Source organism: Tursiops truncatus, chromosome 10, assembly GCF_011762595.2.
Source record: "Tursiops truncatus isolate mTurTru1 chromosome 10, mTurTru1.mat.Y, whole genome shotgun sequence".
NCBI lineage: Eukaryota > Metazoa > Chordata > Mammalia > Artiodactyla > Delphinidae > Tursiops > Tursiops truncatus.
In genome coordinates, this window is record NC_047043.1 from 43,114,181 (window position 1) to 43,139,136 (window position 24,956).

The window sequence follows — 24,956 nt, forward strand, 5'->3', positions numbered from 1 at the left end:
TATTGAATTTGTTACAATATTGCTTCTGTTTTATGTTTTGGTTTTTTGGCCGCAAGGCATGTGGGATCTTAGCTCCCTGACCAGAAATCGAACCCGCCGCCCCCTGCAATGGAAGGCAAAGTCTCAACCACTGGATCACCAGGGTAGTCCCTTTTTTTTTTTTTTCTTCTTTTTTTAAATAAACCATCCTTAGTCCCACCTAACTCTCTGCCATCTGCATAAATCTGATGCCAGAACTTGCTTGGAATCTTGAGAGGAAAAAACATTACTGAGAACTGCAGTTTTTCGATGCCCTAACACGTAAATATTTACATATTTCTTAACCTGCTGAGATTTTTTAGAGTCCAATAATAAGAGGTTTTACTCATGTCACAGAAGACACTGCAATCACTGGGCACTCATCTACCACCCCCATCATGACCCACAGGCCATATACCAAATAATAACAGATGCCTGAAATGCATGTGAAATGCTCTAGAACTGAAACTTCCCACTTGATACGGAAAAGCTGTGCTTCACAGCCATACAACCAAGTACTGCACAATAAATTAAAACCTGCAAAACAATTCCAAGATGCAAAAGAAATATACACTGACCTTCATGAGATGCTGATTTATCCATTTTGTGAATGTTTTCTTCTGAACTTTGTCCCGTTCATCTGGAAGGGGGAAAAAAGATATAAAAGAAGGTTGGTAAAAATCTATGACTAGGAGACTTTCATTATCACTATGCAAATAAAGAAGAGTAAGGTGTTCAAAAAGTACTGTTTGGTGCACTTGAATTTTCTTGGTAAGTTTTGGCACCTTGACACTACCTGTGAGAAAGATTGGCCTCTTCCCAGTGTGGCATTTGCCAGCACTGCCTTCCACACGCTCTGCTGCATCATCCCCACCGCCACCACCACCAGGAAGTCCTCTCACCTCCACCGCCACCACCAGCCTCCACTGAGCCCCTGCATGAACTTCCCAAAGCACCTGACCACAGATTACATCCCAGCTGGTCTTCACTGCCACAAGAGGGAAGGGAGGCAGTGTCACTCCCATCTCACATAAGAGGAAACCAGGATGTCAAGAGGTCAAAGGACTTGTCGACGATTATTCAGAAAAAGACTTAAAGCTGTGATAAAAGGCAGGACTGAATTCAGGTCCTCTGGCTGGAAGTGGACACTGGTTTAATCACGAACCATGCTGCTTTTTTCCTAGATTCCCTGTGTTGAACGATCTGGTAACAACAAAACGCCCCACTAGATCCTTGCCATAGAGAGTGATACTGTCCTGGTTACTAGACACGGTGCAGAGAAGGGTGAGGGGAGGTCTTATGATGTAGGAGGAAGAGCACTGGAACGTTCCGGTTCATCAAGTTATTATTTCAAAGAAATCCTAATCTCCAACATCTAGAGAGGATGCTGGAAGCCATACTCCCTCCCCGTCCTGCTCCCAGGCAGCAAACCCCACTCTCCTGTGTCCTCCTCCCTCCACTCTACATCTGGGGCCGGCTCTTCTTTCTCTCCGTGGTCCTCTTTCTTTTCCCACCCCTGGTCCGCATCTCCATCCTTTCCCTAGGGGCAGATAGGCCTCGCTCTCTTCATCTCTCTCTCTTCTCATTCTTCATCCCTGAGCCCCATAAACTACTTTAAATGGAACGAAAGTTTCTTTGAAAATGCTATGATCTAGCAATCCCACTCCTGGGCCTATGTCCGAAGAAAAGCGTAATTCGAAAAGACACATGCACCCCAATGTTCACAGCAGCACTATTTACAATAGTCAAGACATGGAAACAACCTAAATGTCCATCAACAGAAGAATGCATAAAGAAAACATGGTACATATATATACAATGCAGTACTACCCGGCCATAAAAAAGAATGAAATGATGCCATTTGCAGCAACATGGATGGACCTAAAGATTATCATACTAAGTGAAGTAAGTCAGACAGAGAAAGACAAATACCATATGATATCACTCTTATGTGGAATCTAATTTTTTTAATATACAAATGAACTTATTTACAAAACAGAAACAGACTTACAGATCTTGAAAACAAACTTATGGTTACCAAAGGGGAAACATGGGTGGGGGGGTGATAAATCAGGAGCTTGGGATTAACACACACACATTACTATATATAAGACAGATAACCAGCAAGGACCTACTGCATAGCAAAGGGAACTCTACTCAATATTCTGTAATAACCTATGTGGGAAAAGAATCTGAGAAGAAATGAATATATGTATGTGTATAACTGAATCACTTTGCTGTACACCTGAAACTAACACAATATTTTAAATCAACTATACTCCAATAAAATTTTTAAAAAAGAAGAAAAAAAGAAAATGCTTGTCCTATTCATGAAAAGTATTTACGTGCTTTACACTAATTTAAACATAAAGAAAAATACTTAAATATGTCAACTGGGAAAAATATCTGTAAACTGAGACACAGATTACTAATATTAATACAAAATAAAAATAAAAAAGAATAAGATGAACATAATGTATAACTGGGCAAAAGCAGACAATGAAAATGATTAAAACTTTATGAAATGAAATTAATTTTAAAAATGAAAAAAAGTAAATGCCCACAGGTACTCAACCTCACTAACAAATAATAATATAGAATAAAAATAAGCTTTTTCACCTATCAAGTTGTCAAGATTTTATGAAAAAAAAATTCATGTTGACGAGGGCACAGGGAACAGATATATTTATATATATCTGTGGATATGCTTATGCATATATATATATATGGCTAGTGGAAATGTAATTTGTTTGAGATCTCCTAGACCTGTACTGTCAATACTGCAGCCCTTAGTCACAGATGTGGCTATTTAACTTCAAACCAAAATTAATCAAAATAAAATAAAATTAACAATTCAGTTCCTTGGTAACACCAGTCACAATTCAAGTGTGCACTAACTAACGCTGGACAGGGTACGGATACAGAACATTCCCACTGTCACAAAAATTTCTACTGGACAGTGCTGCTCTACGACAATTTGCCAATAAATATCAAAAGCCTTAAAAATATATTTAATTATATTTTATACCCTTTATAATAATAAAGGGTATTATTATATTTAATACCCTTTCCCAGTAAGTCCACTTCTAAAATTTATCTTAAAACTATCATCATGGTTGTGCACAAAATGTATCTATGAGAATATAAATCAGTGTTATTATTTCAAAATAAAAGTTTAGGAAAAAACATAAATGTTCAATGATTTTAAAAAATGGATAAATAAATTTTAGTAAAGCAATCCAAAGGCTTGTTCAGATTCGATTCTTTGCAAAGCTACCCAGTGATGGCATATTATTTAGAGCTCTCTTACCCTTTAATGCCAACAAGAAAAGGGCAGGGGAGGGACCCTGTAATTTCCCTTGTATTTCACAAGCATTTCTTCTCCAAAGTATCCGCTTGAAACCTTTCCACTCCCCATCACCATCAGGGAGAACCCAAAAGGCACCTAAATAGGGCCTTGCATTTTGTACCGCCAATAACACATTCCTTTTCAGTGCCCAAACCTCTAGTCTCATTCTGGACTTCACTTTGGGTATTAAAAATTGGAAAAGCTGACCAAGAAGACAGAAGTTTGCTAAATCTGAATATAAATGCTCAGAATTTATGCTGAAATTATTAAACTTGCCCGATCCCCAACATAAAATCCCCAGGCACTTTGCATATAACTACTCCGCCAAGACCAATTTTATCAATAATTGTTAACCAACATTATCATCCACAAAATATTTATGAATTCCCCTGTTGGCCCCTCTGGGGCATGATCTCGACCTCAGTCATCTTTGTCTACCCACAGTAGATGCCATGATGCTTCTATGCACTCAACAAACAAATGCCCATGATGTGAATTAATTATGTTTCCCAAAGGACAATCCTACTCAGGAGAACAAGGTATAATTCCTTATATACTTAGACACAGTGGTACATATTACTGTATCTCTTAAAGTAATAATGATGTCGTAAATGTCTTTCAGACTTGCTATTCCTAAAGAGGTCAGAATGAACCTAAATAATTAGTATGTAAGGCAAGAACAAAGAAAGAGAAGCAATCTACTAGTCCCAGGTTCCCTCCCTCACTCATCCCAGCATCCATCAGATCCTTGGATGAGCCCAGTGCTGTGTAGTGCTGGGCCCCCTAGACTGGACAGATAGAGCACTAGCCCTTGTTCTCTAGAGCTGTCACCTAGAGAGGGCACCTGACAGGAAGGCAGTGTGACAAGCACGCCAGCTGAGCAAAGGATGTGGCACTCACCATGCAAGCAGTACAAAGGAGAGAAAGGCCACCCCTGTCCAGCACAGGCAAGTGGGGCTGGAAGGAGGGCAAGGAGATTAATTAGCAAGACAGAAGCCAGCCCTGGTGCAGACTTCTCCAGCAAAAAGAAACCCTCCACACCCTCTCCAGCATTTATTATTTGTAGACTTTTTGATGATGCCGTTCTGACTGGTGTGAGATGATACCTCACTGTAGTTTTGATTTGCATTTCCCTAATAATTAGGGAATTTAAGCTGGTGTAGCCACTATGCAGAACAGTATGGAGGTTCCTTAAAAAACTAAATATAGAGCTACCATATGATCGAGCAATCCCACTCCCGGACATATATCCAGAGAATACCATAACTGAAAAAGATACATGCACCCCTATGTTCATAGCACCACTGTTTACAGTAGCCAACAATGGAAGCAACCTAAATGTCTACTGACAGATGAATGGATAAAGAAGATGTGATACACATATACAATGAATATTACTCAGCCATAAAAAAGAATGAAATAATGCCATTTGCAGTCAAACGGATGGACCTAGAGATTATCACATTAAGTACAGTAAGTCAGACAGAGAAGGACAAATATCATATACAGCTTATATGTGGAATCTAAAAACATGATACAAATGAACTTATTTACATAACAGACATAAACTCACAGACATAGAAAACAAACTTATGGTTACCAAAGGGGAAAGGTTGGGGGGTCGAGATAAACTAGGAATTTGGGAGTAACATATACACACTACTATATATAAAATAGATAAACAACAAGGACCTACTGTATCTCTACTCAATATTCTGTAATAACCTATGTGGGAAAGGATCTGAAAAAGAATAGATATAATATTGGGTTGGCCAAAAAGTTCGTTCAGGTTTTCCGTAGGATGTTATGGAAAAGGCCGAACAAACTTTTGGCCAACCCAATACATTTACAATGTAGTGTTGGTTTAAGGTGTACAGCGCAGTCATTCAGTTTCTTTCAGGTGTGCAGCACAGTGATTCAGTTTTACATATAAAAAACTGTGTTGTGATTACCCAACACTGTAAATCAACTATAATTTGATAAAAATAAATTAATTAAAAAAAAGAAACCCTGATCTCATAATTTCAGATTGAAAGAGGCTTAGTTAGAACTCAAGTGTCGTGATTCCCCCCAGAATTGCTTCCACTACCCCAAGATCCTACCACCTTTCCTTTCAAAAGGAAGTACTGAGCACATCCCAATCACAGACAGTGCTGGGGAGCCAGGCCCTCCTGACGGCTGTGGACTTTGGACAGAGAAGCGAGTGCAAACAAGGGAACCTCCTCAACAAAGTCTAGGGCTCCTATCACATTTTGGCAGTGCTTTTCTAACCTCCAGCAAAGAAAACAGAGTGAGGGAAAAAAAAAAGAGTACTTCCTAGGCAATATTCACATTAATACCATCCAATTAATAACCTAGGACCCTAATGTTAAATCGTCAAGTAAAAAACAAAATGTACTATTAAAAATTCTTGTTCAAGAATAGATAGCTTCCATATCAAGTTATGAAATATGAGATGAAAAGCATTCCTATAACTATCTACCAAAATTTTATTAATTTATTGAATCAGCACATAATAATATGAACTCTTAACAAATTTACTCTGTCCCATTAAATTTAACATATGATGTGTATTATACAAACTCCTCTTGGTACATAATGGTTAATAAAATATATTTATTTTAAAAAAAGAATGTATATATATGTATAACTGAATCACTCTGCTGTACAGCAGAAATTAACACAGTGTAAATCAACTATACTTCAATTAAAAAATAAATTTACAAAAATAAAATATATCTTTTTGGGTTGTGAAAAGCCATATGCATTGATATGTTAATTGTATAATTTATGATGGAAAAATTAGAAGCAATCTAATTAATATTTGATGATTATTAAATTCTGATTTGTCCTTTAAAAATATATATATATGTACATATATATATATATTTACTTCTTTCTAAATTAATAAAAAACGGTCCTATATTTTAAGGAACATGAAGAATAGAACACACGTTCTTAAAAACTAATCTCTTAATGGTTAATTTTTTAGCCACGTGGTAGATCAAGAAAGCTGATTCAATCGAAGGATCAAATAATGAGAAACTCACTTAAATTATACAACCATAAAATGGCTTTTTTGATCACTGAGGTTTTGTTGTGGTTGTTGCTAGCAGCTTTTCAAAAGCACTGCTGAAAATGTAAGGTGGGAGCTAAACGTTTAGCAGGTTAATACTGAGGTCATACCTCGGGATTATGATCCACAGCTAAAGTACTGGCTAAGGTACAAAGACTAAAGTGAACTAAATAACACGTGATTCATAGATTCTGATACTGTTTTCTAACAGTAACAACCTAATCTTTTCTTTTAAACTTCAATAAACCTAGATGATTCCCCTTCAAGTACGCCAAGGGAGGTTCTTTAACACGTGAAGTTTCCCACGATGCTACAAGAATGAGGAAAGAGTTAATGTGGACATTAGGCGCTCAACTTTCTTCAGGAAAGCAACTTACAATCCAGGACTTTAAGCCTGGGGAGACTGTGATTTACCGCTTTCCAGACACATTATTTCAAAAGGGAGTATTCCTGATGACACCATCTAATTTTCCAAGTCTCGTAATGGTTCTTTATTTCACTTCAGTGAGGGTTGCCTAACACTGAGATTTATATTTAGGGCGACGCTGCTAAGACAACAAAAAGGAAAGATCACTCCTGAGTTTTTAACTAATCCTACTGGTTTTACAGACTATCCATCTATTTTTCTGAATGAAGCTTTATAACATCCCTCTCGGAAAATTATTTCATTTAGAGAGTACGTTTTAAGTGAAAATATACATGTACGATCAACTTGTAAAGTACAACATGGCTGAACATTCTATAAGGACACAGAATGCAAACAATAACAGAATTTGAAAAAAACAAATAAAAAAGTACAAAAAGAGCACCAATTATTACAACTTACACTGACTGGTCTTTAATAAACTCCAATAAAAGCTAAACCCACTTCATATCACACACAAAATAACTATTATTATTTCAACGCATATCCTATGCCCAACAATAGGGGGAAGTTCTGTCCAGGGAGCCTCAGGAGTTGTCACGGGAGCCTGTCCAGATTTCCAGAAGGTGCCCCACAGTCTGCTAAAGCCCCGCTGTGCGAACCCACTCAGGTCCTGCAACTTCCCTCTCCAATCCAGCGGCACGAAAGTGAGATAACGGGTAGGCTACTGACCCATGCAGCACATCAGCCCCACCAGCCTCGCGTTCCAGTCGCCATCATCTTTCAGGACCTGCCCCATCCTTGCACGGGAAATCGGTCCAGCAGCTCCCTAAACTTTCCATACCAAAGCTCATGTGTCAGAGTCCTGGTAAGTTTCTGGGTAGAAAGGAAAACACTGACTAGACACTCCCACTCACAAGCTGACAACCAGTCCACTCCCCCTTTTAAACAAACATGAGCAAAGCCAGCCAGCCTCCGCCACTATTTTGCAGGGGACGCAGACAACACTTACTAAAAAGAAACTAAATCATCTCTTTCTCCTTTGACGCTTAAAGCTGTTCAAATGAAATCCCTTAAAAAGAGAGTTTTGATTGCCTAACTTTTTTGCAACGAGGCAAACCAATCGGATGTTAGATTTCACTGCTGCACCAGCTCATCACATTCCCTCCTCTAACACCCCAGGCAGGATACCCCTGGGATAAAAAAAACAAAACAACAACCAGCTCAACTAGTTTCACTCATGCCTGATATGTGTGAGATGAAGGTGGTTTAGGAAGCCCAACTTTATAGGCTAGACACACCTCCTTCAGGGGAAACACCACTATCAGGTATTTCTTTCTGCACCTTCACACATTTCCACATGAATCTCACAACGATTCTTTGACCTGGATGGTACATCTTCATTTTAAAGATGTAACAAACAAGGTTTGGGGAGATGAAGAAACTAGCCTGAGATTTCACAGCCTAAGTGGGATCTGAAATCTGATTCTAAAACCCACTTCTCTTCTATGTCATCAAATAACAGAACTTTTCTATGTCATCAAATAACAGAGCCCCCAATCTAATAATGCAGGAAAAACAAGGAGTCTCCAGCTTATAAGGACTTCACTTTCGAGCATGAAGAAAAATGTCAGGAAATGAGAATCCTTGCTCTAAAGAAGCACCAGACCAAGTGTCCCCAGCACAACTGTTTGCCTGAGACTTTACACAAACAGACCTGCCCAAACAGAAACTGTACAAACAGTAACTCCACAAACAACAAACAGGAAATGATCACTACTTATTTTTGGCAACAGGGAATCAGCCAATTTGATCATGCCGAGGGAAGAGACAATGCCATATTAACAGTAGCTTTGAATGTGCTTTGAAACATTCAAGTATGATTTCTAACTCTACTCTAAATAGACTGTATATCAACTTCTGCAAAAGTTTAAAGTATCCTTCACTTTCTCTCCCTTTCCAATTGTCTGTTTCAGAGCCTTGACCTCCACTACCAAAAAGCCTAAGCCTACCTATCTCCCTGAAAGAGGGTAATAATAATAGCAAACACTCACGGAGCACTTGCTATGTGCCAGGTACTGTTTTCACCTACACGCATGTAACACAGACGGCATGGCATCCTCACACAACCATAATAGGATCATGCCACTCACAGAAGGACCCGAGGCACTTGAAGCTTAAACATTTGCCTGAGGGCTTCCCTGGTGGCGCAGTGGTTGAGAGTCCGCCTGCCGATGCATGGGACACGGGTTCGTGCCCAGGTCTGGGAGGATCCCACATGCCGCAGAGCGGCTGGGCCCATGAGCCATGGCTGCTGAGCCTGCGCGTCCGGAGCCTGTGCTCCGCAATGAAAAACATTTGCCTGGGATCACAGAGCTACTAAGTGCAGGGGGTGGGGAGAAGATGCAGTTTTCAAAAGCATGTTCAATATTATAATTTCATACTCGGAAAACAAAGTACTAGCTTTTAAAAAATAAGTTAACAGAAAGGAAAACCTGAGGCTTGGCCGAATCTTCAGTAGTGGGGATACACAAAAGATGTAATTCACACTCTGCACATCAGTGATTGTAGAGAGTGGAGGAAGGTACTCAGGATGGTTCCCAAGGAGGTCAGAATTTAGGATAAGGACGAGACTTCTGCATTTATTAATAAAGGTCAGGTGTGAATTTTAGAAGAAGACTGGGAAACACTTGGCAAAAGGCTCTATCTAAGAAAAGAGAGAGAGAAAAAGAAGAAAGGAAGGAAGGAACAGAAGGATGGAAGGAGGAAGCGGGGAAGGGAAAGGAGGGAGGGAAAAGAAAAGATGAAGTGGTGGAGTTTTGTGGGAAAAAAAGATGGAAGGAAAAGGAAAAAGGGGATCTAGGCAATTTCCCCGCTATTGCTGGGAAATAGCTCTGTAATACAATACAGTGAAAACAACAGGGGAAAAGCTGTAAGATTTCTTTCATTACAGAAGAAGGAAAACTGGCTGGAAGAAATAGTTGGGATCAGTGAGAAGACTAGCTCCTGAAAACTGAAAGACAATGTCCAGCTGTGACCAGGGAGCTGGGTGAGAGGGGGTCAGACCTGCTGCCATCATCACCCCTCAGGCCCCCCGTGAGCCTCACCCCTCATCACCTGGGGCCCCTTGGCCTCATCCCAGTAACAACAGCCCTGCCCACTTGACAGGACCTTCACCCACAGTGGTCTCGGCCAACATCACTGGGACAGGAGGTTGGAGGTGCAATGGATAAGAGATGGGAGTCCCTGCTCCTGTTTTGGTTGAAAACGCTTCCCAAATATTCCCACAGAAGCATCATGTTCCCATGAGCACAGAGGTACAGCTGATGTCCATTTCTGGTTCACCCATTGGTCTGTGTGCCCTGCTTCTGTGGGACCACGGATGTAGAGGAAGAAACTGAACATCTCTGAAGCATAGCCACGCCCACCCCTACCCCATTTTGTTAAAAGCAAGACTTTTCAGGACAATTCCACTAAAATTATGCCATTGATCTATCCATCATTTTATAAAAGGTTGCAAAACATCATGAATGAAAGTATACCAGTGTTATTTCCCAGTAATTCTTTAGCTTAGTCACGACTCCAAAGTCCCATATATCAATACTTCAAGCCTATAGCTGCTCTCCCAATAAGAAAGCCTGTTCCAGATCTGCTGTCTTTACTTCTGGCCACAGCAAACCTCGGGCTTTTGCATGATGCAAAGACACACTTTAACACTTTGATGGAGAGAGGTTCTCTTCTCTCATTCTCAAGGTTCAATTCTTCTTAGCTTAAACAGAATTTTTTCTCTTCTACAAGAAATGACAGCACCAAAAACTCTAGGGCTGTCCTTTTCTCATTACTGGTTTTATCAATTTAAATTCCCCATGCTGATGATTTTCTTAGCATTTGTTTTTTATAACTATTATTTGTTAAGATCTGAATCTAAATGAAATTGACATTATTTTCTATCATCATCCCTCCTTGATCAGAGCATGATCAACCTACTGCTTCTGTGCTAGATCTAAGCATCATTAAAAAACACATTTAAAAAGGAGTTATTTGCATATCTAAATGATAATCTTCATAGAAAAGCTCTTTACATTTTCAGAAATCCTTAAACCTTCTGCCAAGGAAATGAAGGCAGCTTAAAAAGGAGATGGAACTGACAATACATCTCAGAAACACAGTACAATAAAATCTTCAGATTTATGCTCCCTGGCAGTACATGCGGAAATTATACAATATTAGAAATGAGAATAAGAAAAAATTTTAAATAAAAAATTTTTAATTCTAAATAAATCATTTATAAGAAAGTATAGAAAATTATGTTTTATAAATAGTTGGGTAGGAAGAGTGTTTCAAAACAAGTTACAGGGCTTCCCTGGTGGCGCAGTGGTTGAGAGTCCGCCTGCCGATGCAGGGGACACGGGTTCGTGCCCAGGTCCGGGAAGATCCCACATGCCGCAGAGTGGCTGGGCCCGTCTGCTGAGCCTGAGTGTCCGGAGCCTGTGCTCCGCAATGGGAGAGGCCACAATAGTGAGAGGCCCGCGTACCGCAAAAAAAAAACAAACAAACAAAAAAAACAAGTTACAAAACCCAAAAGAAACTAGACATATAATGGCTGACAAATTTGACAAAGCAGATGCTATAAATGAAGTTTAAAAAAAAATGAGCAACAAAGAAAATATATGCTACATATATAATACACACCAAGAATATCCAAAATAGATGAATAAGTCCTATTAATATTCAGTAAGAAAAAAAGGCAGCCCCTCCCCAACTACACAATTCAAAGGAATGAAAAAGATTCAGGGAAAGGCTTCCCCAGCCTTCCAATCAGGAAATGCACGTGAAGCAAATGATTTCATACTGGCAAAAATTTTATAAGAATGACAATAACTAATGCAGAGACAGGCAGCCCCATGTGTACAATGGCAAAAAAAATTTTGAGGGCAATTTGTCAGGATCCACTACAAATTAAAATGCATACAACTTTCTGTATGAACAATTCTACCTGTAGTAAAACTAAAGAAACACTTGCATATATATGATCAGCATATAAGAATGTTTACTGTAGTAAAATATATGAAGCCACTTAAATGTCAGTCAATAGGAAGCTAGATGAATGAATTATATATACTTCACCCACCTTCTAGAATATTAATAAGGGAAAACTTGTACACAGTGACATAAAAAGATTCCAAGATACACAGTTAAGTGGAAAAAATGCAAAATAATAAATACACATAAAAGAGGCACATCAAATTGAGAAAGCCATTTCATCGTAAGAGTGAAAGCTAAAAGAGGAGGGGGTTGGGGTCATAAATTTCACATTTCATTCTGCATTATTTCTAGACGGAGTGTTTCAGTCTTTTACAAGGAAGATGTATCTGTGTATTACTATTAACAATAACTGTGAGGAAAGAAGTGTTTCAAGTTATTTTATTCAATTAGGTATTCAATACTCCGGTAGACTCTACGGAAGATACAGGGAAAAGACAGACAGCCGGAGCACCCCCAACTCAGATCCAAAGATGGAGAGAAACACCTCAGCTGTGGGTAGGCTTGTTCTTAGGCTGCTGGGGGCAGAAGGGAGAAGAGGAGGGAGGGGGATGGAGAAGGGGGGAGGGAGGAGGAGGGGGAGGGGGGAGGAAGAAGAAGAGGGGAGGGACAGGGAGAAGGGGGAGGGACAGGGAGAGGGGGGAGGGGCGGGGAGGGGAGGAGGTGGGAAAAGGGGAGGAGTCAGAGGCCGGGAGAAGAACAGCAGGGGCAGCTGGTGACACCTCTTCAGAGGATGGCTGTCCAGGCTGGGATACTAAAGGATGAGTCTTTAGAGAGTCTCTGAAAGAAGAATCAGTAACTGAGAAAATACTCAGAAATTACCCTGCTTGGAGGGCATCCTCGGTCGAAGTTTAACTGCCATGGAGCAAAATGCAGTCTGGTTTTGTGCTGATAGTCAGGAATCCAGAAATAGCACAGGGGTAGAATGTGATAAGTAAGCTAAGGCATAGATGATGGAGAACAATAGACCCCATAAATCCTTCCCACAAACACCCTTTTGTGTATCTGCTGCCCCGTCCCCATCAATGATCAGATCACATGCTCCGCTGTCAGGACAGCGGCTGCGGACCAACAGGATCGGATCAACAGTACCAGATGCTTATGGGTTCTGCTCTGAAGAAGAATTTACTGGTATCTGTTCTCACGATTGGCCAAGAATTGAACATAAAACTCCTAGTATCTGCTTTTTATCTTTCTCCCACCTGAGAATAAAGAACCTTCCAGTTACAGCTACACTGTTGGAAGGTAAGTGCTGTCTTCGAGCTGACTGCTGCCGTTCTGATTCACTGTGCAGGAAAGAAAGTCTCTGCAGTTCTCTGTCTGTGTTACACTAACTTCCCAAGTCCATGAAAATATGGGTGACTCACACGCACAACATTTTCCCTCCTGTAACAGCCCGGCCAGACACAGAGTGAGTCAGCAGCGGGGATAAGAAGGTGGAGATCACCAAAGACAAGACTCTGAAGCCCTGGGGAAACCTTCAACCTAGGCTTGTTTCACACTGAGACTGCCTCCTGCTCAAGGTTTTTTTTTTTTCTTTTTTTCTTTCCATACTGATTTTTTATTTATTTTTTCATCTAAATGGAAAGAAAAGTCAGGATTTTAAGGTCTGTAGAAATGGACAAACTTTTCCAGGCCTCTGAAACACTTGAAGATACAATTAAAAAGAAAAGCTTCCTTATTCTCTTGTCTGCGTAAGTTATGGCAGTAACTCAACTTAAAACAGAGCAGGGCTGCTGGTTAAAACAGAATTAATGTTAGTCTAATTACACCCTCATTTTTTGGGGGGGCTGTTTTTTTATTTTTTTTTAACATCTTTACTGGAGTATAATTTTTTTACAATGGTGTGTTAGTTTCTGCTGTATAACAAAGTGAATCAGCTACATGTACACATATATCCCCATATCCCCTCCCTCTTGTGCCTCCCTCCCTCGCTTTATTTAAATGTAGTTTACAGCTCGTGGGGACATGTGCCTTAGTTACAGGATCACCAAGCATGCCCTGGTAGGCTTTAGGAGCCACACACCAGGTGACCCAACCCATCCCAGAAAGGCTCTGCCACCACCCCATCACCACCACCACATCCCTCCCAGGAGCACTGATGAGCAAAAGGAGAGGCAGGCAGATGACTAAATGTCTGGGGTGCCAGGAGAGTTCTCCCTCGGCCTTACTTCCTCTTGCACAGAGAAGACCTTCAAACCTGAGTTAGCCAGGGCTGCATTCTCCCAACCAGAGCTCACCCAGAACATCACAGATGACCCAGACAGACATAAAATAGCTCTGACTGAAGTCAGAGGAGCAAAGAGCTTCTCGCCAAGTTACCCACTAGAGTATCACCTTGGGTTGATCATTTCCATGCCTCTGCTTTCTGCAGAACTCTTGCTTTGTCCACCAGCTTTTTTTCCTTGAAAACCAAAGGCAAATTTTGAAGAAGTGGACCCTCAGAGATCCTTCCAAACATTTTTAAATACTCTACGTACCTTTATTATCTACTGTTAGAATAGTGGTCCCAAACTTTCCACTTCCTTGACCCCTCCACCCATCTTTAATGAGAAAGCAATGAGTCTATCCTAGTCCCTAAAAAGAAGAAGAAAATATAAGAAGCTAGTCAGTGCACACTTTTATTAATGATATACAACGAAAGTCAGGGCTCCAAGGGAAAAGAGGAGAAACTGAATGATCACGTGCCAATGGCGATGGATGCTCACAAGGAAGTTTTGCTAATAGCTGATTCTGTGTGGGAAAACAGGCACCCTGAGGTGGTGCTGATGAGAGACCCCACTGGTATGATCTTTGGGAATTTGGCAACAGTGATAAAGGAGCCTTTAGAATGTTCATAATATTCTTGCATTCTGACATAGATGGAAAATGACTGATATTTATACAGCACTTCCTGTGCCAGGCCCTGCCCCAAGCATTTGATATCTTCACCGTGGAGGTCTATTATTACTCCACCACCTTCACAGGGGAGGAAACTAAGGCACGGGACATTATTTGGTCAAGGTCAAAAAGGAATACAGTAAGGCAAGAAAGGTAAGGGACCTGCTTCTCTCCTGTCCCTGTTTCTCCCTGAGTATGTTCAATATTTCAAGTGAGAATATAAGAAAATCAATAGAGAAGAAATATTCCTAATATATAAGATTTTTAATCTAAAATTTATATACTTGGGCTTCCCTGGTGGCGCAGTGGTTGAGAGTCCGCCTCCAATGCAGGGGACACGGGTTCGTGCCCCGGTCCGGGAAGATCCCACATGCCGTGGAGCGGCTGGGCCCGTGAGCCATGGCCGCTTAGCCTGCACGTCCGGAGCCTGTGCTCCACAACAGGAGAGGCCACAACAGTGAGAGGCCCGCATACTGCAAAAAAAATTTTTTTTTAATAAAATAAAATAAAATTTATATACTTATATTTCCTACTAATTGGATTAGTAGAGAATCTGGGATCAAGCCCCACAATCTCTGATGACACCCTGCTTTTAGAATACAGTCTATAGAAAATCCAAATTCAGACTACGTTTTACATAAGGAAATATTCATCTCAACGCTAAATATACCTGAAACTAACACAACATTGTAAATCAACTACACTTCAATAAAAAATAAATTTAAAAAAAAGAATACATTCTTTCTTCTATGCCATGCTCTCTTGTTTATTATGTGTGGCTCTACAAATTTCTGGCCATATAAGTTTTAGATAATTACAAATTCTTTGCCTCATTTGTAAATTGAGGGTAACAATAAAAAGCTGCTAATGACCAAAAAAACCACTAAATATAATTCTTGCTTGATAAATACTCAAAATGTATAAAGGTATTTAATTATTACCTATTAATAGAAAAATATGAAATAATCTCAATATCCAAGGACAGAAAAGTGAGCAACTCAGTTATGGCATGGCCACAAAATGATTGTGCTTTCATTAAATAAACAATGTACCGTTTCCAGGACATGGAATATACCAATTACAACATCACTATTTTCTTTCCATTTTTCTTCAAGGAATATACATTATTTTTTACAAATGGAAGGAAGAGTTGTGTAGCAGGCATTATTGTGAGAGTTTTGCTTTGAGAACCTCTCAATTTGCACAATACTTTAAAAAAATATCTTATACCTTCCCTTCCTGGCTCCTCCTGGTGTCACCTTAAACACGTGTGGCTGACACTGAAACGCCAGACTCAGGCAGACACTTAAAATGCTGGGGAATTTTTCCATTTAAAGCTACTGGGTTCCCCCAGAAAGCAGAGCACCACCATGTGGCTCATTAGCCAGAAATCAACTGAGCATTCAGTCCCTCTGCCTGGCTGCTGAAATGAAATTTGTAAACTCAAATTTATTTCAGTAATGAAGTTCTTTCAAGGTCCCTAAGGCCAGAGGTGTGACTCAGCGATCTGCTCCAGCCCAAACCTATTCCTTAAAAAAATGGAGAGATGACTAGAGAAATTATGTTAGTTTAAACTTTGGGCATCACCTGACATTTAGAGACTAAAACACTCAAAGCAAACCACTAAAAATATACAAACTCAGTCTCCATTTTTTTGTATGCAAATCTCTGTAACTACTTAAATTCATAATGGCTTGAACTACATCTCCCATGAAGCTTAGGTTTCCAGGCACCTAAAGATCATATTAAACCTCTTCCTGGGGCCCCCACTATTTCCAAACCTACTCTTTTTTTTTAATGAGCCAGGCTTCTTCAGAAGGTAGCATTCCATGCATTCAACAAGCATCTCTTGAGAACCCAGAGTAGAGGAACAAAATTTGCCAACCCAACGTGTCTCTTTGGCCTGTGGATTCTTTCCAGCTGAAAACAACCAAGGCCCAAACAAGACTCAGGAAGAAACTTTGACCTTCCCCCTAACTGTCTGAAGAATTCAGATAGATGGACTGTTCCCAGAACAGAGGAATCTCCAGAGTTATCTGCAAAGAATATGGGTTACGTGTGGTCAGAAGAACAGGGCCTAGAGGTCAGAGTCCACTCTGTGTCCCATTGCCTCTGCCTGGCCCAGCAAACATTTATCAAACCTTTGCCTTTCCATCTTCATGGGAATTGCCTTCCTCCCCTTTGAAGTCCCAAACCAGTACCCCCAACATCCTCTTCTGTCTTTAGCTGAAGATGGTATTTAAGGGGAGGACTTCGCTTGGGTCTCTCCCATGTACACGTTATTAAAATTTTGTTTGATTTTCTCCTGTTAATCTATTTCCTATCGACTTAATTCTTAGACCAGCCAGACCTAGAAGAGCAGAGGAATATTTCTTCTTCCCCAATACCACGAGGTGTCAGGCAAGTGCTAGGCATTGGTGCTACAAAATGGGAAGAGCCCCACACCTACCACGGTCCAGCGGGAAAGAGGCCCAGAACCAAGACTTCGCAAAACTGCCTGACAAGTGCTATGACAGAATTATGCAAAAGGACCTTAGCCTGATTTCATTTCATTTTTTAAATCGAGGTTTAACTAACAAAATAAAACAGGTAAATACTAAGTGTTCAGTTCAGAGAGTTTTGACAGTTGTTTGCATCCTATGCCCGGCACCCAAAACAAGAGAGAAAACAGTTCCACCCCCTTGTGCCCCTTTGCAGTCTATCCCCACACCCCTCCCATAGGCAACATGATTTTTATCACCGTAGTTTCTCATGTTCTAAAATTTCACATAAATAGAACCTATTTGATTCTAGCTTTTTAAGATTAATCCGTGTTGCTGCGTGTATCCATGATTTGTTCCCTGTGATGGCTGACAGGCATTTCACCATATGGACCTGCCAGTTTGCTTATTCACTCACCTGCTGATGGAGGCTGGGCACTTTCCAACAGTATCGTAGCAACTTGTGCTACTACAATTAAGGTTGAGTTTCTTCTGTTTTGGTTCATCTCTTTGATTTACGTTTGTATGTGTTTTTAATGTAGGGGGCAAGGAGGCAGAGAGTGTTACGGTTGGAACCAATAGGGTTCTCACAGAAGATAGATCAGGGAGAAGGCAAAATCCTGAGAGAATTAAAGGTGTGATGTTAGGCGTGGATTAAGTACAGGATGCGTGTAAAAGAGTCCTGGACGACTGGGCAGGACAGAGGCCTATAAAGACAGGACAAGCTAAGGAGCTGGGTAAGGCATCAAGAACAGTGAACAGAACTTCAATTTTCCTTACAACCTCGGAGAGGCGGTTTCAAAGCACACCTATTTTGAAGGCAGAAAGACCTGGCCTCAAATCCCTCTCTTGCTACTAACTCTGTGGGGTGAGGCAAGTTAGTAAAACTCCCTAAGATTTATTTTCTTCATCTGTAAAATGGAGAAAATGCCACCCATTTCAAAGACCTGTAAAGAGGCTAAAAAGAAATCATGAAAGCCACACAGCTAAAAGAACACTTAGCATAAAATGGGAGCCCCTCCTAGTGCTGTGGGATGGATTTAAATGCACTCACCTCAAACAGGGCTGGAATCTAACCAACAGCACCATCAGAAGCACCCTGGAGAGCCTCTGCTAATCTCACACCGCTTCAGAAACTGCAGATTTACCTCTAGTAACCAATTTTTGAGCCTATTTTTGAATTAAGTTAACCAATTTTCTCTGGAGAAGATTTTTAAGAAGATACAAAAAGAGTGAGCGCAAGTGAACAGAATGAAGTTTGGAGTAGCAATAGGACATGAATCAGGGCTACATATTCAACTCGACCCTGATCAGGTTACTATTGCCATGAAAAACAAGTCTGATTATCCAGGAACAGTGCAACAGCAAAGTCACTTAAATGCCCACAGCTCCAAAATGCATCAAAGAACACAGTAATGCTTCTTAAAACAGAACTTTTTGTTTAAACTAACCATTTCAGAAATGCACTTCTACTGATAATAAAATTTTCAATTACAAAAAAAATAAAACTTTCTGTACCTTTTAGCAATAGGAATGAAAAATAAATGAAAGTATTAAATCGTGATACATGCCCTCTAAGTGAAAATACTATAACTTTCATAAAGTGAAACTTTTTCAAAGAAATTAACTCAACAGAAGAAATATAAAGCTTATTTGTAGATGCTGACCTTTTTAAAAGTATAAATACCCTGACGTTCATAATAAAGCCAGATTTTTGTCTGACTTCATAAAATTTTTCTTTCTTTTTATTGATAGTTTTTTTTCCTTGAGGTATAGTTGATGTACAGTATTAAACAAGTTACAGGTGTACAAAATAATGATTTACAATTTTTAAAGGTTATACTCCAGTTATAGTTAATGTAAAATATGGGCAATATTCCCTGTGCTGTACAATATATCCTTGTAGCTTATTTATTTTATACATAGTTGTTTGTACCTCTTCATCCCCTACACCTCTCTGGCCCCTCCCCGCTTCCCTCTTCCACCACTAGTTCGTTCTCTATATCCATACAATTTTTAAATTCTATTTCTGCAGATGGGGTCTGTAGGACTCATTCTTTCTGGAGTCTGCACTCTTCGCTGAGAGATCTAGACTTACTTTACTTTAGCACATCATCCACCACAGGGCCTGAAGAGTAATGTGCTCAACTGACTCTGAACATAGGCCATCTCCTCTATCCTCCCCTGAGCCTCATGAATATTTATTAGCTAAATATATGTGAAATCTGAGATGGCTTAATTACAGTAACTGAGGATACAGTCCTTGAGAAGATCCAAGAGCTATGTAAACATGGCCACCAAAATCAAAACGTCACATATTTTAGATCTGGAGTCACACAAACCAACTGTCAAAAAATACCTCGGAGGCATAAATATTTTAGTGTGATAAAAGAAATGACTTCGGAGTCCTAAGATAAATTTCTGAAACCTAAAAATACTTCAGTCAAAACTACATATGGTAAAAGTATTTAAATTGAGATGTATGTTCTTTATTTTATAAGTCCTGAATAACTTCAGCTAGTTACAACTTATTCAGAGATTGGGTCCTTTTCAGAATCCAAAAGATATCAGATAAAAAATAGGATTATAAAGTAAATATGATCGGATTGTCCTTTCTAGTTCACTAATTTCTGGTAATACCAACCAATGCCTATTTTTTTTCAGCTGCAAAGTGTGCCCCAGAACTACAGAAAATACCCCAAAAAGCATGAAATATATAAGAAGTGGAAAGGACTTAAGGAGCTTATGATATAGAAATATTGTGGCGTATGACATAAGTATGTAAACTATAGCTCTTGCCATCAAGGCATTTCATATCTACAGAGGAAATAAAACAGAAAACAGGATACTGGACACAGAATGAGAAGCCTACTGACCACAAGTAGGAAGGGGAACCAGGGCAGGGTGGCCAGCGTCATCCTGAGCACTTGTGAAGACTTGTGGGCACTGGAGCAGCGACCCTCTGGGTAGAAGGACCACCAGCAGAAGTCGCCCCGGGACAAAAAGACGTGAGCTGGGAATGAGCATGAGTGAGGCCACACTGCACACTACACTTCCTGGCAAAAAAATGAGGCCCTAATAGACGAGAGCGATTTATCCAACTCCACCCACCTGGCCACCGGGCCTTGAACCCCGTTTCTGGATCACCAAACCCCATATTCTTGCTTTAACTACCAGCAAAGAGACTGACTTAGAGGATGCCAAGTTTAAGAAGACTGAAATTTTAATGAATGCTGGAGAGGGTGTGGAGAAAAGGGAATCCTCTTACACTGTTAGTGGGAATGTAAACTGGTGCAGCCACTCTGGAGAACAGTATGCAGGTTCCTTAAAAAACTAAAAATAGAGCTACCATATGATCCAGCAATCCCACTGCTGGGCATGTACCGGAAAAAACTATAATTCAACCCCTATGTAGCAGCACTATTTACAATAGCCAAGACATGGAAGCAACCTAAATGTCCACCTACAGATGAATGGATAAAGAAGGTGTGGTACATATATACAATAGAATACAACTCAACCATAAAAAAGAATAAAATAATCCCATTTGAGGCAACATGGATGGACCTAGAGATTACCATACTATGCAAAGTAAGTCAGAAAGAGAAAGACAAATACCATATGATATCACTTATACGTGGAATCTAAAATAAGACACATATAGACATATCTATAAAACAGAAACAGACTCACAGACATAAAGAACAGACTTGTGTTTGCCAAGGGGGAGGGTAGGTGGGAAAGGAAAGGATTGGGAGCTTGATTTGGACATTTTTTTGGGGGGGGCATGCCATTCAGCTTGCAGGATCTCAGTTCCCTGACCAGAGATTGAACTCGAGGCCACAGCAGTGAAAGTGCCAAGTCCTAACCACTGGACCGCCAGGGAAATCGGGAGCATGATATTAGCAGATGCAAACTATTATGTATAGAGTGTATAAACAACAAGATCCTACTGTATAGCACAGGGAACTATATTCAATATCCTGTGTTAAAGCATAATGGAAAAGAATATGAAAAAGAATATATGTATGTATAACTGAGCCACTTTGCTGTACAGCAGAAATTAACACATTGTAAATCAACTATACTGAAATAAATTTTTTTTAAAAAAGAACAGTGAAATTTCCACACACCTTAATATCAAGTGTCGAGGGGTGCTGGGAAGATGGCGGAAGAGTAAGACTCGGAGATCACCTTCCTCCCCACAGATACACCAGAAATACATCTACACGTGGAACAACTCCTACAGAACACCTACTGAATGCCGGCAGAAGACCTCAGACCTCCCAAAAGGCAAGAAACTCCCCACGTACCTGGGTAGGGCAAAAGAAAAAAAAGAAAAAACAGAGACAAAAGAATAGGGACAGCACCTGCACAGTGGGAGGGAGCGGTGAAGGAGGAAAGGTTTCCACACACTAGGAAGCCCCTTCTCGGGCGGAGACTGCGGGAGGTGGAGGGGGAGCTTCGGAGCCGCGGAGGAGAGCACAGCAACAGGGGTGCGGAGGGCAAAGCGGGGAGATTCCCGCACAGAGGATCGGTGCCGACCAGCACTCACCAACCCGAGAGGCTTGTCTGCTCACCCGCCGGGGCGGGCGGGGCTGCGAGCTGAGGCTCAGGCTTCGGTCGGAGCGCAGGGAGAGGACTGAGGTTGGCGCTTAAACACAGCCTGAAGGGGTTAGTGCACCACGGCTAGCCGGGAGGGAGTCCGGGGAAAAGTCTGCACCTGCCGAAGAGGCAAGAGACATTTTCTTCCCTCTTTGTTTCCTGGTGCACGAGGAGAGGGGTTTAAGAGCGCTGCTTAAAGGAAGTCCAGAGACAGGCGCGAGTCGCGGCTAAAAGTGCGAACCCCAGCGACGGGCGCAAGCCGCGGCTAAAAGCGCGGACCCCAGAGACGGGCGGGAGACGCTAAGGCTGCTGCTGCTGCCGCCACCAAGGGGCCTGTGTGCGAGCACAGGTCACTATCCACACCCCTCTTCCGGGGAGCCTGTGCAGCCCGCCACTGCCAGGTTCCCGGGATCCAGGGACAACTTCCCCGGGAGAACGCACGGCGAGCCTCAGGCTGGTGCAACGTCACGCCGGCCTCTGCCGCCGCAGGCTCGCCCCGCACTCCGTACCCCTCCCTCCCCCCGGCCTGAGTGCACCACAGCCCCCGAATCAGCGGCTCCTTTAACCCCCATCCTGTCTGAGCAAAAAACAGACGCCCTCCGGCGACCTACACGCAGAGGCGGGGCCAAATCCAAACCTGAACCCCGGGAGCTGTGCGAACAAAGAAAAGAAAGGGCAATTTCTCCCAGGAGCAGCCGATTAAATCTCCACAATCAACTTGATGTACCCTGCATCTGTGAAATACAGGAATAGACGACGAATCACCCCAAATTGAGGAGGTGGACTTCGAGAGCAAGATCTATAATTTTTTCCCCTTTTCCTCTTTTTGTGAATGTGTCTGTGTATGCTTCTGTGTGAGATCTTGTCTGTATAGCTTTGCTTCCACCATTTGTCCTAGTGTTCTATCCGTCCATTGTTTTTTTTTTAAATTTTTTTCTTAATAATTAATTTTAATTTCAATAACTTTATTATACTTTACCTTCTTTCTTTCTTTCTTTCGTTCTTTCCTTCCTTCCTTCCTTCCCTCCTTTAGACAATGAATCATCCTAAATTGAGGAGGTGGTCTCTGAGAGCAAGATTTATGATTTTTTCCCCTTTACCTCTTTTTGTGAGGCTGTATGTGTATGCTTCTGTGTAAGATTTTGTCTGTATAGCTTTGCTTCCAACATTTGTCCTAAGGTTCTATCCGTCCCTTTTTTTTTTCTAAATAAGTATTTTTTAATTCAATAACTTTATTATACTTTATTTTATTTTACTGTATCTTCTTTCTGTCTTTTTTCCTTCCTTCCCTCCTTCCTTCCTCCCTCCCTCCCTCCTTTCTTTCCTTTTCTTCTTCCTTCCTTCCTTCCTTCATTCTCTCCTTTCTTTCTTTCTTTCTTTCTTCCTACTTCTACTAATTCTCTCTACTTTTTCTCCCTTTTATTCTGAGCCTGAGCCGTGTGGATGAAAGGCTCTTGGTGCTCCAGCCAGGAGTCAGGGCTCTGCCTCTGAGGTGGGAGAGCCAACTTCAGGACACTGGTCAACAAGAGACCTCCCAGCTCCACGTAATATCAAACGGCGAAAAGCTCCCAGAGACCTCCATCTTAACACCAGCACCCAGCTTCACTCAACGACCAGCAAGCTACAGTGCAGGACAACCTATGCCAAACAACTAGCAAAACAGGAACACAACCCCACCCATTAACAGAGAGGCTGCCTAAAATCATAATAAGGCAACAGACACCCCAAAACACACCACCAGACGTGGATCTGCCCACTAGAGAGACAAGATCCAGCCTCATCCATCACAACACAGGCACTAGTCCCCACCACCGGGAAGCCTACACACCCCACTGAACCAACCTTAGCCACTGAAGACAGACATCAAAAACAACAGGAACTACGAACCTGCAGCATGCAAAAAGGAGACCCCAAACACAGTAAGATAAGCAAAATGAGAAGACAGAAAAACACACAGCAGATGAAGGAGCAAGATAAAAATGCATCAGACCTAACAAATGAGAGGAAATAGGCAGTCTACCTGAAAAAGAATTCAGAATAATGATAGTAAAGATGATCCAAAATCTTGGAAATAGAATGGACAAAATGCAAGAAACATTTAACAAGGACCTAGAAGAAATAAAGATGAAAGCGAGCAATGATGAACAACACAATAAATGAAATTAAAAATACTCTAGATGGGATCAATAGCAGAATAACTGAGGCAGAAGAACGCATAAGTGACCTGGAAGATAAAATAGTGGAAATAACTACCACAGAGCAAAATAAAGAAAAAATAATGAAAAGAATTGAGGACAGTCTCAGAGACCTCTGGGACAACATTAAACGCACCAACATTCGAATTATAGGGGTTCCAGAAGAAGAAAAAAAGAAAGGGACTGAGAAAATATTTGAAGAGATTATAGTTGAAAACTTCCCTAATATGGGAAAGGAAATAGTTAATCAAGTCAAGGAAGCACAGAGAGTCCGATACAGGATAAATCCAAGGAGAAATACGCCAAGACACATATTAATCAAACTGTCAAAAATTAAATACAAAGAAAGCATATTAAAAGTAGCAAGGGAAAAACAATAAATAACACACAAGGGAATCCCCATAAGGCTAACAGCTGATCTCTCAGCAGAAACTCTGCAAGCCAGAAGGGAGTGGCAGGACATACTGAAAGTAATGAAGGAGAAAAACCTGCAACCAAGACTACTCTACCCAGCAAGGATCTCATTCAGATTTGATGGAGAAATTAAAACCTTTACAGACAAGCAAAAGCTGAGAGAGTTCAGCACCACCAAACCAGCTTTACAACAAATGCTAAAGGAACTTCTCTAGACAAGAAACACAAGAGAAGGAAAAGACCTATAATAACGAACCCAAAACAATTTAGAAAATGGGAATAGGAACATACATATCGATAATTACCTTAAATGTAAATGGACTAAATACTCCCACCAAAAGACACAGATTGGCTGAATGGATACAAAAACAAGACCCATATATATGCTGTCTACAATAGACCCACTTCAGACCTAGAAACACATACACACTGAAAGTGAGGGGATGGAAAAAGATATTCCATGCAAATGGAAACCAAAAGAAAGCTGGAGTAGCAATTCTCATATCAGACAAAATAGACTTTAAAATAAAGA

General features: G+C 40.9%; 1 protein-coding gene across 26 annotated transcripts in view; it reads right to left on the minus strand.

The window, feature by feature from the left end:
* Positions 1-24,956, minus strand: part of DST (dystonin) — a 497,752-nt gene that overhangs the window by 273,737 nt on the left and 199,059 nt on the right. For all 26 annotated transcript variants that reach the window (XM_033864484.2, XM_033864483.2, XM_033864472.2 and 23 more), the window contains one exon: positions 597-658. In XM_033864484.2, coding sequence (XP_033720375.1) covers positions 597-658 — 62 coding nt within the window. The remainder of the gene's footprint in view (positions 1-596; positions 659-24,956) is intronic.